Below are 21,597 nucleotides of genomic sequence, written 5' to 3' on the forward strand. Positions count from 1 at the left end.
GCCTGCTTCTTCTGACCAGCAGAAACACAAACAATTATCACAAGACCACTTCTGGTTACCCTCACCTTTTCTACACACACTCCCCAACTCTGTTTTTACCCACCTTGAAACCACAAATGGATCAGCCAAAAGGCAGGGGTTTACTTGTTCCAAAAATGTCCAATTTTACTTCATTGCAGACGCATTCCAGCTCTCACGATACCTGAACACAGTAGGTATTTTAAAACATCAGCTAACCACATCACATGATCTGATTGGATCCAGCTGTCATTTACCTGATCGGTCACACTGGCTTTCACCTTACTCACGGTGAAGACAAAAGCATGTCAACTCGAGCCCTGGATTTGATCAAAGAAACAGCTGACTTTCCATCCTGTTTGTTCTCTGCTTATGATACACTGCCCCCCTGTGGGTGGTTTTATGTACTGCGCCTCTCTGTGGAGGACCCGGCAGGATATCATAGGACTGGTCAGGTTGAGACTGGTCAACTACTATTGCTTTAATGTATTATTATTGTTGTTGTAGTTGCTGTTAATGGTAATCACATTTCCACTACTACTATAATTATTGATGCCTTATTGCTGTTGGTCCCACCATGTGTTTGTTATATGCATACTTTGAGAATGTAAGTTATTTAACTTGCCATGTCAATAAAGTCTACTGAATTGAATTGAAATTGAGAGAGAGAGAGAGAGCTTTCAAGGCCAAAGAGAGAGAGAGATTTTTGTTGATGTTTTGTATCTTCTCTCTTTTGTTTATTTCATTTACTTTGGCAATGTAAACACTCGTTTCCTATGCCGATGAAGTTCCTTTGAACTGAATTGAGAGAGAGAGAGAGAGAGACCCACAAAATGAGGTGGAAACTGAGCTGCACTTCCTAACCTCCTGTCCAATGTATGACCATATTAGAGACACATATTTCCCTCAGATTACACAGATCCACAAAGAATTTGAAAACAAATCCAATTTTGATAAACTCCCATATCTACTGGGTGAAATTCCACAGTGTGCCATCACAGCTTGTTGCAACAAGAAAAGGGTAACCAGTGAAGAACAAACACCATTGTAAATACAACCCATATTTACGCTTATTTACTTTCCCCTGTGTTCTTTAACCATTTGTACATTGTTACAACACTGTATATATATATGTATAATATGACATTTGTAATGTCTTTATTGCTTTGAAATTTCTGTATGTGTAATGTTTACTGTTAATTTGTATTGTTTATTTCACTTTTGTATATTATCTACCTCACTTGCTTTGGCAATGTTAACACATGTTTCCCATGCCAATAAAGCCCCTTGAATTGAATTGAGAGAGGGAGGTGAATATTGAAATATGTTTGTGCATTTTTTCATAATTAACAATTCATGAAAACAGTCTGTGGACATCTTTATCAAATTATATCAGAAGAACATTCCACTGATATAATTTGTGACAATGTATTGCGCAATCATTTCATTGGCGCCGTATTTGCGCCCACTAGCGTCCGTGGGAAACAGTGGTATTAAATTTGTCATCTCTCGCCATCCGTATTTCTCCGACGACATATTGTTTGTGAGGAGCAAATTCTGAAAAGCAAACTGGGAAAGAGGATTACAATTTATTTCTCTCTAAACACAAGAAGTATCTGTCATTTAAGATAAAAAAAATGGGTGAGTTATGATGTGTTTCTAGACCGTATGGTTCATACACGGGACTAGAGAATACTGCGTGTTGGAATAACTTACATGATTGTCAAATCCCCCACTAGCTAGCAAGCTATTGTTATTGTTTTCACCTACAGATTGCAACCTTTTACTGGTACAGTATTATCTAGGTTGTTAGGGCGACGTGTCCTTCAAGAAAGTCTACAAATGACATAAGGTGGCAATTTCAGAAGCAAACGCCAACTAACGTTAACCTTACATGCATCGCCTGCTAACGTTAGGTAGTTAGCTTTTTTTGTGTCTTAACCAGGTTAATATGGAAGCCAGTAGTACGCAGGTTGTTAGATAACTAGCAAAACATGTTAACGCCCGTCAATTTACTTAACTGAAATGAGCAACCAGCCATATCCCTGTTACTTGCATGTTGACACCTACTGAGAGTTAACTAGGGCGGGTCACACAAACGTTGTTTTGTTGACAAGTTAACTTAGCTAACTGGTTAGCGTTACGCTAGCTATCTAAGGCTTGTCGTTGCTACAACTTGAGGTTCATAACTGATCTAACTTATCGTTAGCAAAAGCTTTCGTACTCTGTTGAATTTCCGACTGTATTACAGCCTACTGGGAATGCACATTAATCAGGGGAGGACCATACTACTCTGTGAATTATATAAAACTAGTGAACCATTAAAGTGACACTTTTTTAAATATTTTTTTTTTAAATTAAACTATAATAAATATATTTACGTCACCAAATCATTAATTAAAACACACTGTTTTGCAATGAAGGGCTACAGTCGCTTCAAAAGCACACTGTAGGGTAGCACCAGGGTGTAGCTGGAGGACAGCTAGTGTCCGTCCGTCCTCTGAGGTAGGCTGGGCACATGACGTTTTTAACAATGCTTTTTTCCCTTTTCTCATAAATACGAGTTCATTGTATCTGCTGTGGAGCCCAGTTTCATAATTTTACCATATGTTCCCAGCTGATAGTTTTGAAGTAATCACGGAAAACATCTTGCTCAATTATATTGTACTTCCGGCGCCGACAGAGATGGCCGCTTCGCGTTCAATGCCACTTTTATGTTTACATACCTTACATTACTCATCTCATATGTATATACAGTACTTGATACCATCTACTGCATCTTGCCTATGCCGTTCTGTACCATCACTTATTCATATATTTTTTATGTACATATTCTTTATCCCTTTACACTTGTGTGTTTAAGGTAGTTGTGAAATTGTTAGGTTAGATTACTAGTTGGTTATTACTGCATTGTCGGAACTAGAAGCACAAGCATTTCGCTGCACTTGCATTAACATCCGCTAACCATGTGTATGTGACAAATAACATTGGATTTGATTTGAAAACCGGCCTTATTTTAGGGTATTTTTCACCCTGCCAGCTCCTCTTCGTTCTATAGTGTTCCGAACATTCTATTGTCATCTTATTGTTCTATTGTCATTTTATTGTTCTATTGTCATTTTATTGTTCTATGTCTCAATGCTTGCTTTGCTATTGATGGCAATGAGACCTGCCCACGTTGCTGGTAGTTAAAATGTAAACAACAACAAAAGTTGCTAATGGAACTCTGAGGTCGTTCCATTGTTTACTATAGGGGAGTATAGGTATGTCTGTCTATTTTGCCAAATATCTCACAATGTGTATATTTTAGATTTTTTCAAATTTTTAAATTGGACACCATTTTAAACATGAGAATCTCCTCTTTCTAATTATGTAAGGCTGGACAGCGTACTCCGTTGTCAAACGCTAGCCCCGAAATACCTTTTGCCCTTGGAACGCTGAGCCCCCCCCCATTTTTTTCCTATGGAGAGGCATGCTGGTATATTTCGCCAAATATTTCACAATGTTTATATAAAATCAAAATCGGACACCATCTTAATCAGGATAATCTCCTCTTTCGAATTACGTAAGGTTGGGCAGCGTACTCTGATATCATCGATCGTTAGACCAGAAATAGTGAAACATTTAAACATTTTCTCCTACTTCATCGTTATGCAGACATAAGCACAGTTTTGCACCATCGAGGTGCGGATGTTTACTTTCTACACAAGTTATTTTTCAATTTCGTCCCAAGAACACATTGCTAATAAAATATGTTGATAAAATAAAAAGGGATACATTTTTTGGTGCCATTTAGGCGAAATGGAGTGGAGTGTTACAGGCTAGGCGTTACAGGCTAGGCGATACAGGCTAGGCGTTACAGGCTAGGCGATACAGGCTAGGCGTTACAGGCTAGGCGTTACAGGCTAGGCGTTACAGGCTAGGCGTTACAGGCTAGGCGTTACAGGCTAGGCGTTACAGGCTAGGCGTTACAGGCTAGGCGTTACAGGCTAGGCGTTACAGGCTAGGCGTTACAGGCTAGGCGTTACAGGCTAGGCGTTATACAGGGGGGTTATGTTGTGTACCTTTCTCCTGTTCAGACACTAGCAGTTTATAGTATCATGTAGTATCCTAAACCTATTGATGTTATATTGAACTGGGTTAAGGGAATATGAATCTATCATCCAATATGCTGTATTTCTTTCATCACATTCTAAGCTTCACTCCAGTCAAAATAGGCGCTGCGAAGTTCCATTCCATTCATTTGCTATTGGCTCACACTAGTGTTTCAACTTAGCCAAAGTTATTTTGCCATTTTTTTCAGCTCTTTTGCTATTTTTCAGCCTTGGGTAGAGTTGCAAAATGTCCTCTGGTCTGATGAAACAAAAATAGAACTTTTTGGCCATAATGACCATCGTTATGTTTGGAGGAAAAAAGGGGGAGGCTTGCAAGCCGAAAACACCATCCCAACCGTGAAGCAAGGGGGTGGCAGCATCATGTTGTGGGGGTGCTTTGCTGCAGGAGGGACTGGTGCACTTCACAAAATAGATGGCATCATGAGGGTGGAAAATTATGTGGATATATTGAAGCAATATTGCAAGACATCAATCAGGAAGTTGAAGCTTGGTCGCAAATGGGTCTTCCAAAAGGACAATGACCCCAAGCATACTTCTAAAGTTGTGGCAAAATGGCTTAAGGACAACAAAGTCAAGGTATTGGAGTGGCCATCACAAAGCTCTGCGATCATGGAGGCCTAGAAACCTGACTCAGTTTCACCAGCTCTATCAAGAGGAATGGGCCAAAATTCACCCAACTTATTGTGGGAAGCTTGTGGAAGGCTACCCGACACGTTTGACCCAAGTTAAACAATCTAAAGACAATACACTCAATTAGCATTGGGTAGCATGTAAACTTCTGACCCACTGGGAATGTGATGAAAGAAATAAAAGCTGAAATAAATCATTCTTTATACTATTGGTTTGACATTTGACATTCTTAAAATAAGGTGGTGATCCTAACTGACTTAAGACAGGGAATTTTTACTAGGATTAAATGTCAGGGATTGTGAAACTGAGTTAAAATGTTTTGGCTAAGGTGTACGTAAACTTCCAACTTCAACTGTATATGCAGGCAAGAGTGTGCAAGGTGTTATTGAACGTGTCAGTCTGTCCACTTGATTACTCACTTTTCTCTCAACCTGTGTGCACTTAAGTTGTTAACTTTAATTTTATAGGCTGCGTTGTAGGAACCTCGTGATGGGTATAGGGGAAATTATAGTATCATGTAGTATCCTAAACCTATTGATGTTATATTGAACTGGGTGAATGGAATATGAATCTATCATCCAATCTGCTGTAATAGAAATAAGGACATGTGTGCGTGGCCATGCACTTCGCCTGTGATGTTACAATCACACTCCATGGTGCCCAGTCTGGCTGGCTCTGGTGACTCGGGTCAGCCTGGCTGGTTCTGTTGACGCGGGTCAGCCTGGCTGGGTCTGGTGCCCAGTCTGGCTGGCTCTGGTGACTCGGGTCAGCCTGGCTGGGTCTGGTGCCCAGTCTGGCTGGCTCTGGTGACTCGGGTCAGCCAAGGCTGGTTCTGGTGACGCGGGTCAGCCTGGCTGGGCCTGGTGACTTGGGTCAGCCTGGCTGGCTCTGTTGACTCGGGTCAGCCTGGCTGGCTCTGTTGACGTGGGTCAGCCTGGCTGGGTCTGGTGCCCAGTCTGGCTGGCTCTGGTGACTCGGGTCAGCCTGGCTGGTTCTGTTGACTCGGGTCAGCCTGGCTGGGTCTGGTGCCCAGTCTGGCTGGCTCTGGTGACTCGGGTCAGCCTGGCTGGTTCTGTTGACGTGGGTCAGCCTGGCTGGGTCTGGTGCCCAGTCTGGCTGGCTCTGGTGACTCGGGTCAGCCTGGTTGGTTCTGTTGATGTGGGTCAGCCTGGCTGGGTCTGGTGCCCAGTCTGGCTGGGTCTGGTGACTCGGGTCAGCCTGGCTGGTTCTGTTGACGTGGGTCAGCCTGGCTGGTTCTGTTGACTGGTCTGGTGCCCAGTCTGGCTGGTTCTAGTGACTCGTGTCAGCCTGGCTGGTTCTGGAGCCCAGTCTGGCTGGTTCTGGTGACGCGGGTCTGGTGCCATGATTGCACAAATGCTGAGTCGGGGCAGTTTGGCTGGCTGTCAGGCAGTTCAGGCACTTCCTGCTAACTCTGCAATCAGATCACCTGAATTAATATGTTTGTTCTGTCTGACAGCTCACTGCTGGAGAGAAGAGCTCTGTCTGTGAAATGCGTGTGTGCGTGTGTGTGCGTGTGTGTGCGTGTGTGTGCGTGTGTGTGTACTGCGCAGCATATGCTCCAGTGTATTTTTAACCATGTGTCCGGGAGCTTGTTATACTGGGGCTCATGTACCCCTGTGTCATCACCAAGCGGTATTTCTCCCTGGGATCTGACACGCACAGTTATGCAACTCAGTCTTACTGTCTCTGACTATCCACTCACAAACCTAATAAACACACAGCAAAAACACACACATACACACACGCGCGCATTGGCATCCCTGGAAGAGTCTGGTTCCGTGGAATGTGTTCCTTCTCTTGGCAGTGATTTTCCCGGCCGACTGTTGCTAAACTTCATTTTCTTAAATGCGTAACCGTTCTATGACAAACTTTGTAAAAAAAAAATATATATATATATATATATATATATAAATAAAAAAATAAAGTACTGTTAAAAGATTTTGATTCGTAGAGAAGATTTGTAATGAAGATGATTGTTTGTGTTTCAGAGCCGTCAGCCAGTCCAGCGAAGGATAACCACAGGATGAACAGCTACAAGAACAAAGCCCTGAATGTGGAGGAGATGAGACGCAGGAGAGAGGAGGAGGGTGTCCAGCTGAGGAAGCAGAAACGAGAGCAACAGGTACACAACATAACCCCCCTGTATAGGACCTAGCCTAGAACACCTAGCCTAGAACACCTAGCCTATAACACCTAGCCCACTGCTGTTGTCTAAACAGGTACACAACATAACCCCCCTGTATAGGACCTAGCCTATAACACCTAGCCTATAACACCTAGCCCACTGCTGGTGTCTAAACAGGTACACAACATAACCCCCCTGTATAGGACCTAGCCTATAACACCTAGCCTATAACACCTAGCCCACTGCTGGTGTCTAAACAGGTACACAACATAACCCCCCTGTATAGGACCTAGCCTATAACACCTAGCCTATAACACCTAGCCCACTGCTGGTGTCTAAACAGGTACACAACATAACCCCCCTGTATAACCCCCCTGTATAACCCCCCTGTATAACTCCCCTGTATAACCCCCCTGTATAACACCTAGCCTATAACACCTAGCCTATAACTCCTAGCCTATAACTCCTAGCCTATAACACCTAGCCTATAACACCTAGCCTATAACACCTAGCCTATAACACCTAGCCTATAACACCTAGCCTATAACACCTAGCCTATAACACCTAGCCTATAACACCTAGCCTATAACACCTAGCCTATAACACCTAGCCCACTGCTGGTGTCTAAACAGGTACACTACATAACCCCCCTGTATAACTCCTAGCCTAGAACACCTAGCCTATAACTCCTAGCCTATAACTCCTAGCCTATAACTCCTAGCCTATAACTCCTAGCCTATAACTCCTAGCCTATAACTCCTAGCCTATAACTCCTAGCCTATAACACCTAGCCTATAACACCTAGCCTATAACACCTAGCCTATAACACCTAGCCTATAACACCTAGCCTATAACACCTAGCCTATAACACCTAGCCTATAACTCCTAGCCTATAACTCCTAGCCTATAACTCCTAGCCTATAACTCCTAGCCTATAACTCCTAGCCTATAACTCCTAGCCTATAACACCTAGCCCACTGCTGGTGTCTAAACAGGTACACAACATAACCCCCCTGTATAACACCTAGCCTAGAACACCTAGCCTAGAACACCTAGCCTAGAACACCTAGCCTAGAACACCTAGCCTAGAACACCTAGCCTAGAACACCTAGCCTAGAACACCTAGCCTAGAACACCTAGCCTAGAACACCAAGCCTATAACACCTTGCCCACTGCTAGTGTCTAGACAGGTGAGAGGAGGTCCAAGGGCCACAGCGCACACACTGCTGTGTTGTTTCTCTCCTGTATTTGGCAGCTGTTCAAGAGGAGAAACGTTGACATGTTGAACGAGGAAGGAGTCATGTTTGAGAGTCCCCTGGTCGACTCGTATGTCACCTCCACAGCCACAGAGGAAGGAGTCCTAACTAAAGACCTGGTGGAGATGCTCTTCTCAGAGGACCCAGAGATGCAACTCACCACCACACAGTCGTTCAGGAAACTACTGTCCAAAGGTACCAGGCTGTTGAGTGAATATTACCTGCGTATGGCCGTGCACACTTAGGCCTAGTCCAGGCTGCTGGCCTGAGGGTCCCCCCCTGGCCTGCTGGGACCCCCCCTGGCCCTCCTGGGGACCCTCAGGCTGCTGGTCCTCCTGGGGACCCCCCCTGGCCCTCGGTCTGCAGGCTTTTGCTTCAAGCCCAGCACTAACTCGGATGATTCAGCTACCTCCCTCTAGGGTGGTAAAGGTTGAGTCCATGGTGCTAATTGTTAGATCATTACTCATATATTCTGTCTGATCTGTTCCAGAACCCAATCCACCTATTGACGAGGTCATCAACACCCCAGGCATTGTAGAGAGGTTTGTAGAGTTCCTGAAGAGGAGCGTCAACTGCACATTACAGGTGAGACCTTTTGAAATATTAGGAACCACTCTTTATTGGTCAAATATAAAAAGTTAACCTAAAATGGAGAATGGTCAGACTTAAATAGCTAGTAAATCATTGCGGATATATTGTCAATTATTGCAATCTACGATAACATTTCTGTCATTGAATGTTTGTTTTGTTTTTTGTATTTTTTTTTTTGTATCAAATTTCATTATCAATAACAATGTGTCATCATTTTAATAAAGTGACTGTCTGTGTGTAGTTTGAGGCAGCCTGGGCCTTGACCAACATAGCATCAGGTACATCCATGCAGACGAACATAGTAATCGAGGCAGGAGCAGTCCCCATCTTTATAGAACTACTCACCTCGGACTTTGAAGATGTTCAGGAACAGGTAAAGCCCTGAAACCCCCGTACATATAAACAGTCATGGAACAAACATGTATTACAAGACCATCTATAATTTATACCTACTTCCTGTCTCTTCGTTCTCCTCTCTCCCAGGCGGTGTGGGCGTTGGGTAACATAGCAGGGGACAGTGCAGTGTGCAGAGACTATGTACTCAACTGTAATATCCTGCCACCACTATTAATGTGAGCGCACGCAATCACACACTACTGTTTATGTCTTGTGTCCTCTGATGTCATCTACTACTCCACATATGAAGATGGCTCATGGTTCCTCTTCCCGGTTCCTCTCCAGGCTTCTGACTAAATCCACCAGACTGACAATGACCAGGAATGCAGTGTGGGCTCTGTCTAACCTGTGCAGGGGGAAGAGCCCCCCACCTGTATTTGAGAAGGTAACATCCAACCCTATATTCATTTAACATCTCACGGTAGTAGTGCTGCTCTAAGATCAGTGTTGCCGTTTATATCCTAATTAATATGATTACATGGACAGGGGGGGGGGCCTGATCCTAGATCAGCATTCCTACTGTGAGACGCTGTATGAATCAGGCCCCGGGTATCTGAGACGCTGTATGAATCAGGCCCCAGGTACCTGAGACGCTGTATGAATCAGGCCCCGGGTATCTGAGACGCTGTATGAATCAGGCCCCGGGTATCTGAGACGCTGTATGAATCAGGCCCCGGGTATCTGAGACGCTGTATGAATCAGGCCCCGGGTATCTGAGACGCTGTATGAATCAGGCCCCGGGTTTCTGAGACGCTGTATGAATCAGGCCCCGGGTATCTGAGACGCTGTATGAATCAGGCCCCGGGTACCTGAGACGCTGTATGAATCAGGCCCCGGGTACCTGAGACGCTGTATGAATCAGGCCCCGGGTATCTGAGACGCTGTATGAATCAGGCCCAGGGTATCTGAGGCGCTGTATGAATCAGGCCCCGGGTATCTGAGGCGCTGTATGAATCAGGCCCCGGGTATCTGAGACGCTGTATGAATCAGGCCCCGGGTACCTGAGACGCTGTATGAATCAGGCCCCGGGTATCTGAGACGCTGTATGAATTTACATTTACATTACATTTAAGTCATTTAGCAGACGCTCTTATCCAGAGCGACTTACAAATTGGTGAATTCACCTTCTGACATCCAGTGGAACAGCCACTTTACAATAGTGCATCTAAATCATTAAGGGGGGGGGGTGGTGAGAAGGATTACTTATCCTATCCTAGGTATTCCTTGAAGAGGTGGGGTTTCAGGTGTCTCCGGAAGGTGGTGATTGACTCCGCTGTCCTGGCGTCGTGAGGGAGTTTGTTCCACCATTGGGGGGCCAGAGCAGCGAACAGTTTTGACTGGGCTGAGCGGGAACTGTACTTCCTCAATGGTAGGGAGGCGAGCAGGCCAGAGGTGGATGAACGCAGTGCCCTTGCTTGGGTGTAGGGCCTGATCAGAGCCTGGAGGTACTGCGGTGCCGTTCCCCTCACAGCTCCATAGGCAAGCACCATGGTCTTGTAGCGGATGCGAGCTTCAACTGGAAGCCAGTGGAGAGAGCGGAGGAGCGGGGTGACGTGAGAGAACTTGGGAAGGTTGAACACCAGACGGGCTGCGGCGTTCTGGATGAGTTGTAGGGGTTTAATGGCACAGGCAGGGAGCCCAGCCAACAGCGAGTTGCAGTAATCCAGACGGGAGATGACAAGTGCCTGGATTAGGACCTGCGCCGCTTCCTGTGTGAGGCAGGGTCGTACTCTGCGGATGTTGTAGAGCATGAACCTACAGGAACGGGCCACCGCCATGATGTTGGTTGAGAACGACAGGGTGTTGTCCAGGATCACGCCAAGGTTCTTAGCGCTCTGGGAGGAGGACACAATGGAGTTGTCAACCGTGATGGCGAGATCATGGAACGGGCAGTCCTTCCCCGGGAGGAAGAGCAGCTCCGTCTTGCCGAGGTTCAGCTTGAGGTGGTGATCCGTCATCCACACTGATATGTCTGCCAGACATGCAGAGATGCGATTCGCCACCTGGTCATCAGAAGGGGGAAAGGAGAAGATTAATTGTGTGTCGTCTGCATAGCAATGATAGGAGAGACCATGTGAGGTTATGACAGAGCCAAGTGACTTGGTGTATAGCGAGAATAGGAGAGGGCCTAGAACAGAGCCCTGGGGGACACCAGTGGTGAGAGCGCGTGGCGAGGAGACAGATTCTGGCCACGCCACCTGGTAGGAGCGACCTGTCAGGTAGGACGCAATCCAAGCGTGGGCCGCGCCGGAGATGCCCAACTCGGAGAGGGTGGAGAGGAGGATCTGATGGTTCACAGTATCGAAGGCAGCCGATAGGTCTAGAAGGATGAGAGCAGAGGAGAGAGAGTTAGCTTTAGCAGTGCGGAGCGCCTCCGTGATGCAGAGAAGAGCAGTCTCAGTTGAATGACTAGTCTTGAAACCTGACTGATTTGGATCAAGAAGGTCATTCTGAGAGAGATAGCGGGAGAGCTGGCCAAGGACGGCACGTTCAAGAGTTTTGGAGAGAAAAGAAAGAAGGGATACTGGTCTGTAGTTGTTGACATCGGAGGGATCGAGTGTAGGTTTTTTCAGAAGGGGTGCAACTCTCGCTCTCTTGAAGACGGAAGGGACGTAGCCAGCGGTCAGGGATGAGTTGATGAGCGAGGTGAGGTAAGGGAGAAGGTCCCCGGAAATGGTCTGGAGAAGAGAGGAGGGGATGGGGTCGAGCGGGCAGGTTGTTGGGCGGCCGGCCGTCACAAGAAGCGAGATTTCATCTGGAGAGAGAGGGGAGAAAGAGGTCAGAGCACAGGGTAGGGCAGTGTGAGCAGAACCAGCGGTGTCGTTTGACTTATCAAACGAGGATCGGATGTCGTCGACCTTCTTTTCAAAATGGTTGACGAAGTCATCTGCAGAGAGGGAGGAGGGGGGGAGGGGAGGAGGATTCAGGAGGGAGGAGAAGGTGGCAAAGAGCTTCCTAGGGTTAGAGGCAGATGCTTGGAATTTAGAGTGGTAGAAAGTGGCTTTAGCAGCAGAGACAGAGGAGGAAAATGTAGAGAGGAGGGAGTGAAAGGATGCCAGGTCCGCAGGGAGGCGAGTTTTGCTCCATTTCCGCTCGGCTGCCCGGAGCTCTGTTCTGTGAGCTCGCAATGAGTCATCGAGCCACGGAGCGGGAGGGGAGGACCGAGCCGGCCTGGAGGATAGGGGACATAGAGAGTCAAAGGATGCAGAAAGGGAAGAGAGGAGGGTTGAGGAGGCAGAATCAGGAGAAAGGTTGGAGAAGGTATGAGCAGAGGGAAGAGATGATAGGATGGAAGAGGAAAGAGTAGCGGGGGAGAGAGAGCGAAGGTTGGGACGGCGCGATACCATCCGAGTAGGGGCAGTGTGGGAAGTGTTGGATGAGAGCGAGAGGGAAAAGGATACAAGGTAGTGGTCGGAGACTTGGAGGGGAGTTGCAGTGAGGTTAGTGGAAGAACAGCATCTAGTAAAGATGAGGTCGAGCGTATTGCCTGCCTTGTGAGTAGGTGGGGAAGGTGAGAGGGTGAGGTCAAAAGAGGAGAGGAGTGGAAAGAAGGAGGCAGAGAGGAATGAGTCAAAGGTAGACGTGGGGAGGTTAAAGTCGCCCAGGACTGTGAGAGGTGAGCCGTCCTCAGGAAAGGAGCTTATCAAGGCATCAAGCTCATTGATGAACTCTCCGAGGGAACCTGGAGGGCGATAAATGATAAGGATGTTAAGCTTGAAAGGGCTGGTAACTGTGACAGCATGGAATTCAAAGGAGGCGATAGATAGATGGGTAAGGGGAGAGAGAGAGAATGACCACTTGGGAGAGATGAGGATCCCGGTGCCACCACCCCGCTGACCAGAAGCTCTCGGGGTGTGCGAGAACACGTGGGCGGACGAAGAGAGAGCAGTAGGAGTAGCAGTGTTATCTGTGGTGATCCATGTTTCCGTCAGTGCCAGGAAGTCGAGGACTGGAGGGAGGCATAGGCTGAGATGAACTCTGCCTTGTTGGCCGCAGATCGGCAGTTCCAGAGGCTACCGGAGACCAGGAACTCCACGTGGGTCGTGCGCGCTGGGACCACCAGATTAGGGTGGCCGCGGCCACGCGGTGTGGAGCGTTTGTATGGTCTGTGCAGAGAGGAGAGAACAGGGATAGATAGACACATAGTTAACAGGGTACAGAGGAGGCTACGCTAATGCAAAGGAGATTGGAATGACAAGTGGACTACACGTCTCGAATGTTCAGAAAGTTAAGCTTACGTAGCAAGAATCTTATTGACTAAAATGATTGAAATGATACAGTACTGCTGGAGTAGGCTAGCTGGTAGTGGCTGCGATGTTGACACTACACTAATCAAGTCGTTCCGTCGAGTGTAATAGTTTCTACAGTGCTGCTATTCGGGGCTAGCTGGCTAGCTAGCAGGTTAATTGCGTTACGTTACTTTAAAAGAACGACAATAGCTGGCTAGCTAACCTAGAAAATCGCTCTAGGCTACACAATTGTCTTAGATACAAAGACGGCTATGTAGCTAGCTAGCTACGATCAAACAAAACAAACCGTTGTACTGTAATAGTTACTACAGTGCTGCTATTCGGGGGCTAGCTGGCTAGCTACGTTAAAAGAACGACAATAGCTGGCCAGCTAACCTAGAAAATCGCTCTAGGCTACACAATTGTCTTAGATACAAAGACGGCTATGTAGCCAGCTAGCTACGATCAAACAAAACAAACCGTTGTACTGTAATAGTTACTACAGTGCTGCTATTCGGGGGCTAGCTGGCTAGCTACGTTAGAAGAACGACAATAGCTGGCCAGTTAACCTAGAAAATCGCTCTAGACTACACAATTGTCTAGATACAAAGACGGCTATGTAGCTGGCTAGCTACGATCAAACAAATCAAACCGTTGTACTGTAATGAAGTGAAATGAAAATGTGATACTACCTGTGGAGCGACGCGGAATGTTGACCGGGTAGTTGGAGTTCAATTCGGTAGAGGTTGGCTAGCTGTTGGCTAGCTAGCTAGCAGCATTTCCTACGTTAAGGACGACAAATAGCTGGCTAGCTAACCTCGGTAAATTAAGATAATCACTCTAAGTCTACACACTCTAAACTGCACAATTATCTTGGATACGAAGACAGCGAAGACAACTATGTAGCTAGCTGACACTACGCTAATCGAGTCGTTCAGTTGAGTGTAATAGTTTCTACAGTGCTAGTGGACAGTGGATGTTAGCTAGCTGCTTAGCTAGCTGCTGGGCAGATACGTTAGGACGACGAAATACGATAATTATGCAATTGTCGTTGATACAAAGACGGCTATGTAGCTGGCTAAGAAGAAATTGCTAAGATTAGACAAATCAAACCGTTGTACTATAACGAAATGTAATGAAAAGTTATACTACCTGCGGACCGAAGTGTAGATGCGACCGCTCGCTCCAACCGGAACCAGTCTACAAAACATTAGGAACACTGTCCTAATATTGAGTCGTGAATCAGGCCCCGGGTATCTGAGACGCTGTACGCTGTATGAATCAGGCCCCGGGTATCTGAGGCGCTGTATGAATCAGGCCCCGGGTATCTGAGACGCTGTATGAATCAGGCCCAGGGTATCTGAGACGCTGTATGAATCAGGCCCCGGGTATCTGAGACTCTGTATGAATCAGGCCCCGGGTATCTGAGACGCTGTACGCTGTATGAATCAGGCCCCGGGTATCTGAGACGCTGTATGAATCAGGCCCCGGGTATCTGAGACGCTGTATGAATCAGGCCCCGGGTTTCTGAGGCGCTGTATGAATCAGGCCCCGGGTTTCTGAGGCGCTGTATGAATCAGGCCCCTGGTATCTGAGACTCTGTATGAATCAGGCCCCTGGTATCTGAGACTCTGTATGAATCAGGCCCCGGGTATCTGAGGCGCTGTATGAATCAGGCCCCTGGTATCTGAGACTCTGTATGAATCAGGCCCCGGGTATCTGAGATGCTGTACGCTGTATGAATCAGGCCCCTGGTATCTGAGACTCTGTATGAATCAGGCCCCTGGTATCTGAGACTCTGTATGAATCAGGCCCCGGGTATCTGAGGCGCTGTATGAATCAGGCCCCTGGTATCTGAGACTCTGTATGAATCAGGCCCCGGGTATCTGAGATGCTGTACGCTGTATGAATCAGGCCCCGGGTATCTGAGACGCTGTATGAATCAGGCCCCGGGTATCTGAGGCGCTATCCGAACCGCTACAAACTTATGTGGAAGGGCAGATTGTCACGAACATGATGGTGTCATGGCACTTGTCTAAAGGGGTCCTTAATTTCTAAATCAAATAGCTAAATGATCCATCTTAACAATTCCATATGCTAGCTTAGTAAAATGAATACCTCTGTTTGGTATGTGTGCCCATTTTTTAATATATATTTTTTTAATCTTACCTTTAGTTAACTAGACAAGTCAGTTAAGAACAAATTCTTATTTTCAATGATGGCCTACTGGGGAACAGTGGGTTAACTGCCTGTTCAGGGGCAGAATGACAGATTTGTACCTTGTCAGCTCGGGGGTTTGAACTTGCAACCTTCCGGTTACTAGTCCAACGCTCTAACCACTAGGCTTCCCTGCCACCCCATGTCCACAATTTAACCTCCATTTAGTGTGTGTATTGCTACATTCACAGGTCCTTGAATCTAAACTAACAGCTCAAATGAGTAAGTAGGTTAACAGCGCAAGTGGCTCATTGAGTTCTGAATGTAAACCATCTAGCTAGCTAGATGAAGTCAGCTTTTTTTGGCGTCCGGACGCCTACAGGCCCCGGTCACAAGTGGTACACTAATATATAGGCGATGAGGTGTCATTTGACTCTGTTTGGGTTCAATGGAGCTAGTCTGTTATGCTGTGTTATGCCCGTCTGTTAGCTGGCTAGCCAGCTGATGGGTTTTATCTGCTAGTGACTCTGGCCGGCCAGAACCTTCAAAAGCCCCAGTGACTCAGAGACTGAGCATGTGACCAGGGGACAGGATGTGACGAGGCAGGAGTTTCTCTCACCCTGTCAATCTGTCAATCGGCTAAAGTGTTATTGTTCTCTTCTGCTCTGTTTCTCTATTGGCATTAATAGAAGAAGGACAGGAAGCCATTTTAAAACTAATTCAAATTCTCTCACGGTGAAGGACCAGCTTTTGGCTGTGTCCCAATACACTTAGATGGTTCCCTTGGCGTTAATAGAAGAGGGACAGGAAGCCATTTTAAAACTACTTCAAATTCTCTCACGGTGAAGGACCAGCTCTTGGCTGTGTCCCAATACACTTAGATGGTTCCCTTGCCTGTCATCTTTCCCTTACAGTAATGGGATGTTACAGGGTCAGAGAGGGCAGAGTATTCAGGCCTATCAGTCGTGCTAAAGGAGAGATGACGTGTTCGAGTATCGGTTTCTCTTATCGAAATCTTTGACTTAGCACAGAATGCATCCCTACGCATTTTACAAAGAGGATATCAGAGTACAGAGGTGTGATGTCATATCAGAATGAGAAGACGGATTTCAGAGGCTCAAATCAAATCAAATCAAATTTTATTTGTCACATACACATGGTTAGCAGATGTTAATGCGAGTGTAGCGAAATGCTTGTGCTTCTAGTTCCGACAATGCAGTAATAACCAACAAGTAATCTAACTAACAATTCCTAATCTACTGTCTTATACACAGTGTAAGGGGATAAAGAATATGTACATAAGGATATATGAATGAGTGATGGTACAGAGCAGCATAGGCAAGATACAGTAGATGGTATCGAGTGGCATAGTGGCATAGTTAGTGGCTGTGATGTCATATCAGAATGAGAAGACGGATTTCAGAGGCTGTGATGTCATATCAGAATGAGAAGACAGAATTCAGAGGCTGTGATGTCATATCAGAATGAGAAGACGGATTTCAGAGGCTGTGATGTCATATCAGAATGAGAAGACAGATTTCAGAGGCGTGATGGGAGGTCACAATTCTGTTTGTACCCTTGTTTCCGTGGATAAGCTTTTTAATTAAACCTATTTGAAACATGCCATTAACACTTTGTTATTATCCTGGCATTGAATTATTATTTAGGTTATTACTTAGAAATATGAATCAACAAATTTAAGAAATGTCACGTTGGAGAGGATCTGTCATATTTTGGTGTTGACACAACATTAACGGACTCAGAATAAAGACACAGCGCTTTCGAAAAGTATTCAGACCCCTTGACTTTTTCCACATTTTGTTACGTTACAGCCTCATTCTGAAATGGATTAAATTGTTTATTTCCCTCATCAAGCTACACACAATACCCCATAAGGACAAAGCAAAAACCGATTTGCAAATGTATATAACAATTTACTGATATCACATTTACATAAGTATTCAGACCCTTTACTCAGTACTTTGCTGAAGCACCTTTTGGCATCGATTACAGCCTCAAGTCTTCTTGGGTATGACTCTACAAGCTTGGCACACCTGTATCTGGAGAGTTTCTCCTATTCTTCTCTGCAGATCTTCTAAAGCTCTGTCAGGTTGGATGGGGAGTGTCGCTGCACAGCTATTTTCAGATCTCTCCAGAGATGTTCGATCGGGTTCAAGTCCGGGCTCTGGCTGGGCCACTCAAGGACATTCAGAGACTTGTCCCGAAGCCTCTCCTACATTGTCTTGACTGTGTGCTTATGGTCATTATCCTGTTGGAAGGTAAACCTTTGTCCCAGTCTGAGGTCCTGAGCGCTCTGGAGACCCCCCCCCACACACACACACATTTAAACAGCCCCCCCTCTCGTGATAGTAATGTTCTGCCCATCTGACATGGGGCGCAGAGAAAATGTTTTTGTTTTAATGCAAGTCAGCTGCAATTCTACACGTTTTGCCGTGGGGTTGAGGCAAATTTTTTTAATATAACTGGTCATCAATGGGCCCCACCACGGTTGGTAGTTTGACCATACTTACTACAAGTTTAGATTAGCCGCTAGAGAGCATGTAGACTAATTTAGCAATCCTGCTGCCAAATAATTGCTGCCATGGGCTAATTGAGTGACTGCACAACCATATGTAGAAATTGGGCCTGCAAAAGGGTATAGACTGTCCCACTGTCTGTGCCCCTGTCCCACTGTCTGTTGCCCCTGTCCCACTGTCTGTTGCCCCTGTCCCACTGTCTGTTGCCCCTGTCCCACTGTCTGTGCCCCTGTCCCACTGTCTGTTGCCCCTGTCTCACTGTCTGTGCCCCTGTCTCACTGTCTGTGCCCCTGTCTCACTGTCTGTGCCCCTGTCTCACTGTCTGTGCCCCTGTCTCACTGTCTGTGCCCCTGTCTCACTGTCTGTGCCCCTGTCTCACTGTCTGTGCCCCTGTCTCACTGTCTGTGCCCCAGGTTGTAAGTGTCTCGATTCCCCCAACTCTCCCCCTGCCTGGCTGTCTCCCAGGTGTCTCCTTGTCTGTCCTCTGTCTCCCAGGTGTCTCCCTGTCTACAGGTCCTGTCTAGGACTGTTGTTCAGCAGTGATTCAGATCTGTTAGCAGATGCTTGCTGGGCTCTGTCCTACCTCTCTGATAGAATACACCAAATGTCCCCCTGTCTGTCCTCTGTCTCCCAGGTGTCCCCTTGTCTGCAGGTCCTGTCTAGACTGTTGTTCAGCAGTGATTCAGATCTGTTAGCAGATGCTTGCTGGGCTCTGTCCTACCTCTCTGATAGAATACACCAAATGTCCCCCTGTCTGTCCTCTGTCTCCCAGGTGTCCCCTTGTCTGCAGGTCCTGTCTAGACTGTTGTTCAGCAGTGATTCAGATCTATTAGCAGATGCCTGCTGGGCTCTGTCCTACCTCTCTGACGGACCCAACGAGAAGATCCAGGCTGTCATCGACTCCGGCGTCTGCAGGCGCCTCGTAGAGCTGCTCATGTAAGTGTGTGTGTGCAGGCGCCTCGTAGAGCTGCTCATGTAAGTGTGTGTGCAGGCGCCTCGTAGAGCTGCTGTGGTGTGTGTGCGGACTTCACGGGCCTCAGCGTAGTAACTTTTGAGTGTTCCCTCTGTCAGGCACACGGACTACAAGGTGGCGTCTCCTGCTCTGAGAGCAGTGGGGAACATCGTCACTGGAGACGACATCCAGACGCAGGTGGTGTTGAACTGTTCAGCCCTGCCCTGTCTGCTCCACCTGCTGAGTAGTCCTAAAGAATCCATCCGGAAAGAGGCCTGCTGGACCGTCTCCAACATCACCGCTGGCAACAGGGCTCAGATACAGGTGAGGTCCAGACTTTATACATCACCGCTGGCAACAGGGCTCAGATACAGGTGAGGGTCCGGACTTTATACATCACCGCTGGCAACAGGGCTCAGATACAGGTGAGGTCCAGACTTTATACATCACCGCTGGCAACAGGGCTCAGATACAGGTGAGGTCCAGACTTTATACATCACCGCTGGCAACCGGGCTCAGATACAGGTGAGGTCCAGACTTCACACACAGACATACAAACACTACAGATTAACATCACCGCTGGCAACAGGGCTCAGATACAGGTGAGGCCCAGACTTCACACACAGACATACAAACACTACAGATTAACATCACCGCTGGCAACAGGGCTCAGATACAGGTGAGGCCCAGACTTCACACACAGACATACAAACACTACAGATTAACATCACCGCTGGCAACAGGGCTCAGATACAGGTGAGGCCCAGACTTCACACACAGACAGACATACGGACTTTACCGGTACCATACGAATAAACATACATGTTCATGATAGTTGCTCATGACATGTCCAAATGTATGGGGACACTCCTTCGTATTAGTGGATTCGGGCTAGTTCAACCACACCCGTTGCTTACAGGTGAATAAAATAGAGTACAAAGTGACTTATAACGTGTCGCAGTCAGCCATTTCGAAACATTTCTACCAGAAACAACATTTATGAGTGTTGGTTTATGGTTTTATTATTTCATTCAGCAGTAAGTAGAATGAAATAGGCTACCCTGGGGCGGCAGGGTAGCCTAGTGGTTAGAGTGGAGGGGCGGCAGGGTAGCCTAGTGGTTAGAGTGGAGGTGGTAGGGTAGCCTAGTGGTTAGAGTGTAGAGGCGGCAGGGTAGCCTAGTGGTTAGAGTGTAGAGGCGGCAGGGTAGCCTAGTGGTTAGAGTGGAGGGGCGGCAGGGTAGCCTAGTGTTTAGAGTGGAGGGGCGGCAGGGTAGCCTAGTGTTTAGAGTGGAGGGCGGCAGGGTAGCCTAGTGTTTAGAGTGGAGGGGCGGCAGGGTAGCCTAGTGTTTAGAGTGGAGGGCGGCAGGGTAGCCTAGTGTTTAGAGTGGAGGGCGGCAGGGTAGCCTAGTGTTTAGAGTGGAGGGGCGGCAGGGTAGCCTAGTGTTTAGAGTGGAGGGGCGGCAGGGTAGCCTAGTGTTTAGAGTGGAGGGGCGGCAGGGTAGCCTAGTGTTTAGAGTGGAGGGGCGGCAGGGTAGCCTAGTGTTTAGGTGGAGGGGCGGCAGGGTAGCCTAGTGTTTAGAGTGGAGGGGCGGCAGGGTAGCCTAGTGTTTAGAGTGGAGGGGCGGCAGGGTAGCCTAGTGTTTAGAGTGGAGGGGCGGCAGGGTAGCCTAGTGTTTAGAGTGGAGGGGCGGCAGGGTAGCCTAGTGTTTAGAGTGGAGGGGCGGCAGGGTAGCCTAGTGGTTAGAGTGGAGGGGCGGCAGGGTAGCCTAGTGGTTAGAGTGGAGGGGCGGCAGGGTAGCCTAGTGGTTAGAGTGTGGAGGGGCGGCAGGGTAGCCTAGTGGTTAGAGTGGAGGGGCGGCAGGGTAGCCTAGTGGTTAGAGTGGAGGACTGGTAACCGGAAGGTTGTGAGTTCAAACCCCCGAGCTCCGATAACACAGACTGGTACAGTTCTCTACAGTTACATAACACAGACTGGTACAGTTCTCTACGGTTACATAACACAGACTGGTACAGTTCTCTACAGTTACATAACACAGACTGGTACAGTTCTCTACAGTTAGATAACACAGACTGGCACAGTTCTCTACAGTTACATAACACAGACTGGTACAGTTCTCTACAGTTAGATAACACAGACTGGTACAGTTCTCTACAGTTAGATAACACAGACTGGCACAGTTCTCTACAGTTACATAACACAGACTGGTACAGTTCTCTACAGTTACATAGCACAGACTGGTACAGTTCTCTACAGTTACATAGCACAGACTGGTACAGTTCTCTACAGTTACATAACACAGACTGGTACAGTTCTCTACAGTTAGATGCATAGCACAGACTGGTACAGTTCTCTACAGTTACATAACACAGACTGGTACAGTTCTCTACAGTTAGATAACACAGACTGGTACAGTTCTCTACAGTTACATAACACAGACTGGTACAGTTCTCTACAGTTAGATAACACAGACTGGTACAGTTCTCTACAGTTACATAACACAGACTGGTACAGTTCTCTACAGTTACATAACACAGACTGGTACAGTTCTCTACAGTTAGATAACACAGAC

At 47.1% G+C, this 21,597-nt stretch overlaps 1 protein-coding gene across 2 annotated transcripts in view; it reads left to right on the plus strand.

Moving 5' to 3' along the window:
* The first annotated feature begins 1,541 nt into the window (after positions 1 to 1,541).
* Positions 1,542 to 21,597, plus strand: part of kpna6 (karyopherin alpha 6 (importin alpha 7)) — a 33,980-nt gene continuing 13,924 nt past the window's right edge. Inside the window, exons 1-9 of one of the 2 annotated variants that reach the window (XM_064982862.1) lie at positions 1,542 to 1,659; positions 6,773 to 6,906; positions 8,165 to 8,360; positions 8,656 to 8,750; positions 8,998 to 9,129; positions 9,240 to 9,328; positions 9,438 to 9,537; positions 18,710 to 19,011; positions 19,147 to 19,351. In XM_064982862.1, the coding sequence (XP_064838934.1) occupies positions 1,656 to 1,659; positions 6,773 to 6,906; positions 8,165 to 8,360; positions 8,656 to 8,750; positions 8,998 to 9,129; positions 9,240 to 9,328; positions 9,438 to 9,537; positions 18,710 to 19,011; positions 19,147 to 19,351 (1,257 nt within the window). In that variant the 5' untranslated portion in view covers positions 1,542 to 1,655. Of the gene's footprint in view, positions 1,660 to 6,747; positions 6,907 to 8,164; positions 8,361 to 8,655; positions 8,751 to 8,997; positions 9,130 to 9,239; positions 9,329 to 9,437; positions 9,538 to 18,709; positions 19,012 to 19,146; positions 19,352 to 21,597 lie in introns of those variants that run through there. The other variant, XM_064982861.1, reaches the window with a different exon arrangement.

This window comes from Oncorhynchus masou, chromosome 13, assembly GCF_036934945.1.
Source record: "Oncorhynchus masou masou isolate Uvic2021 chromosome 13, UVic_Omas_1.1, whole genome shotgun sequence".
Lineage (NCBI taxonomy): Eukaryota > Metazoa > Chordata > Actinopteri > Salmoniformes > Salmonidae > Oncorhynchus > Oncorhynchus masou.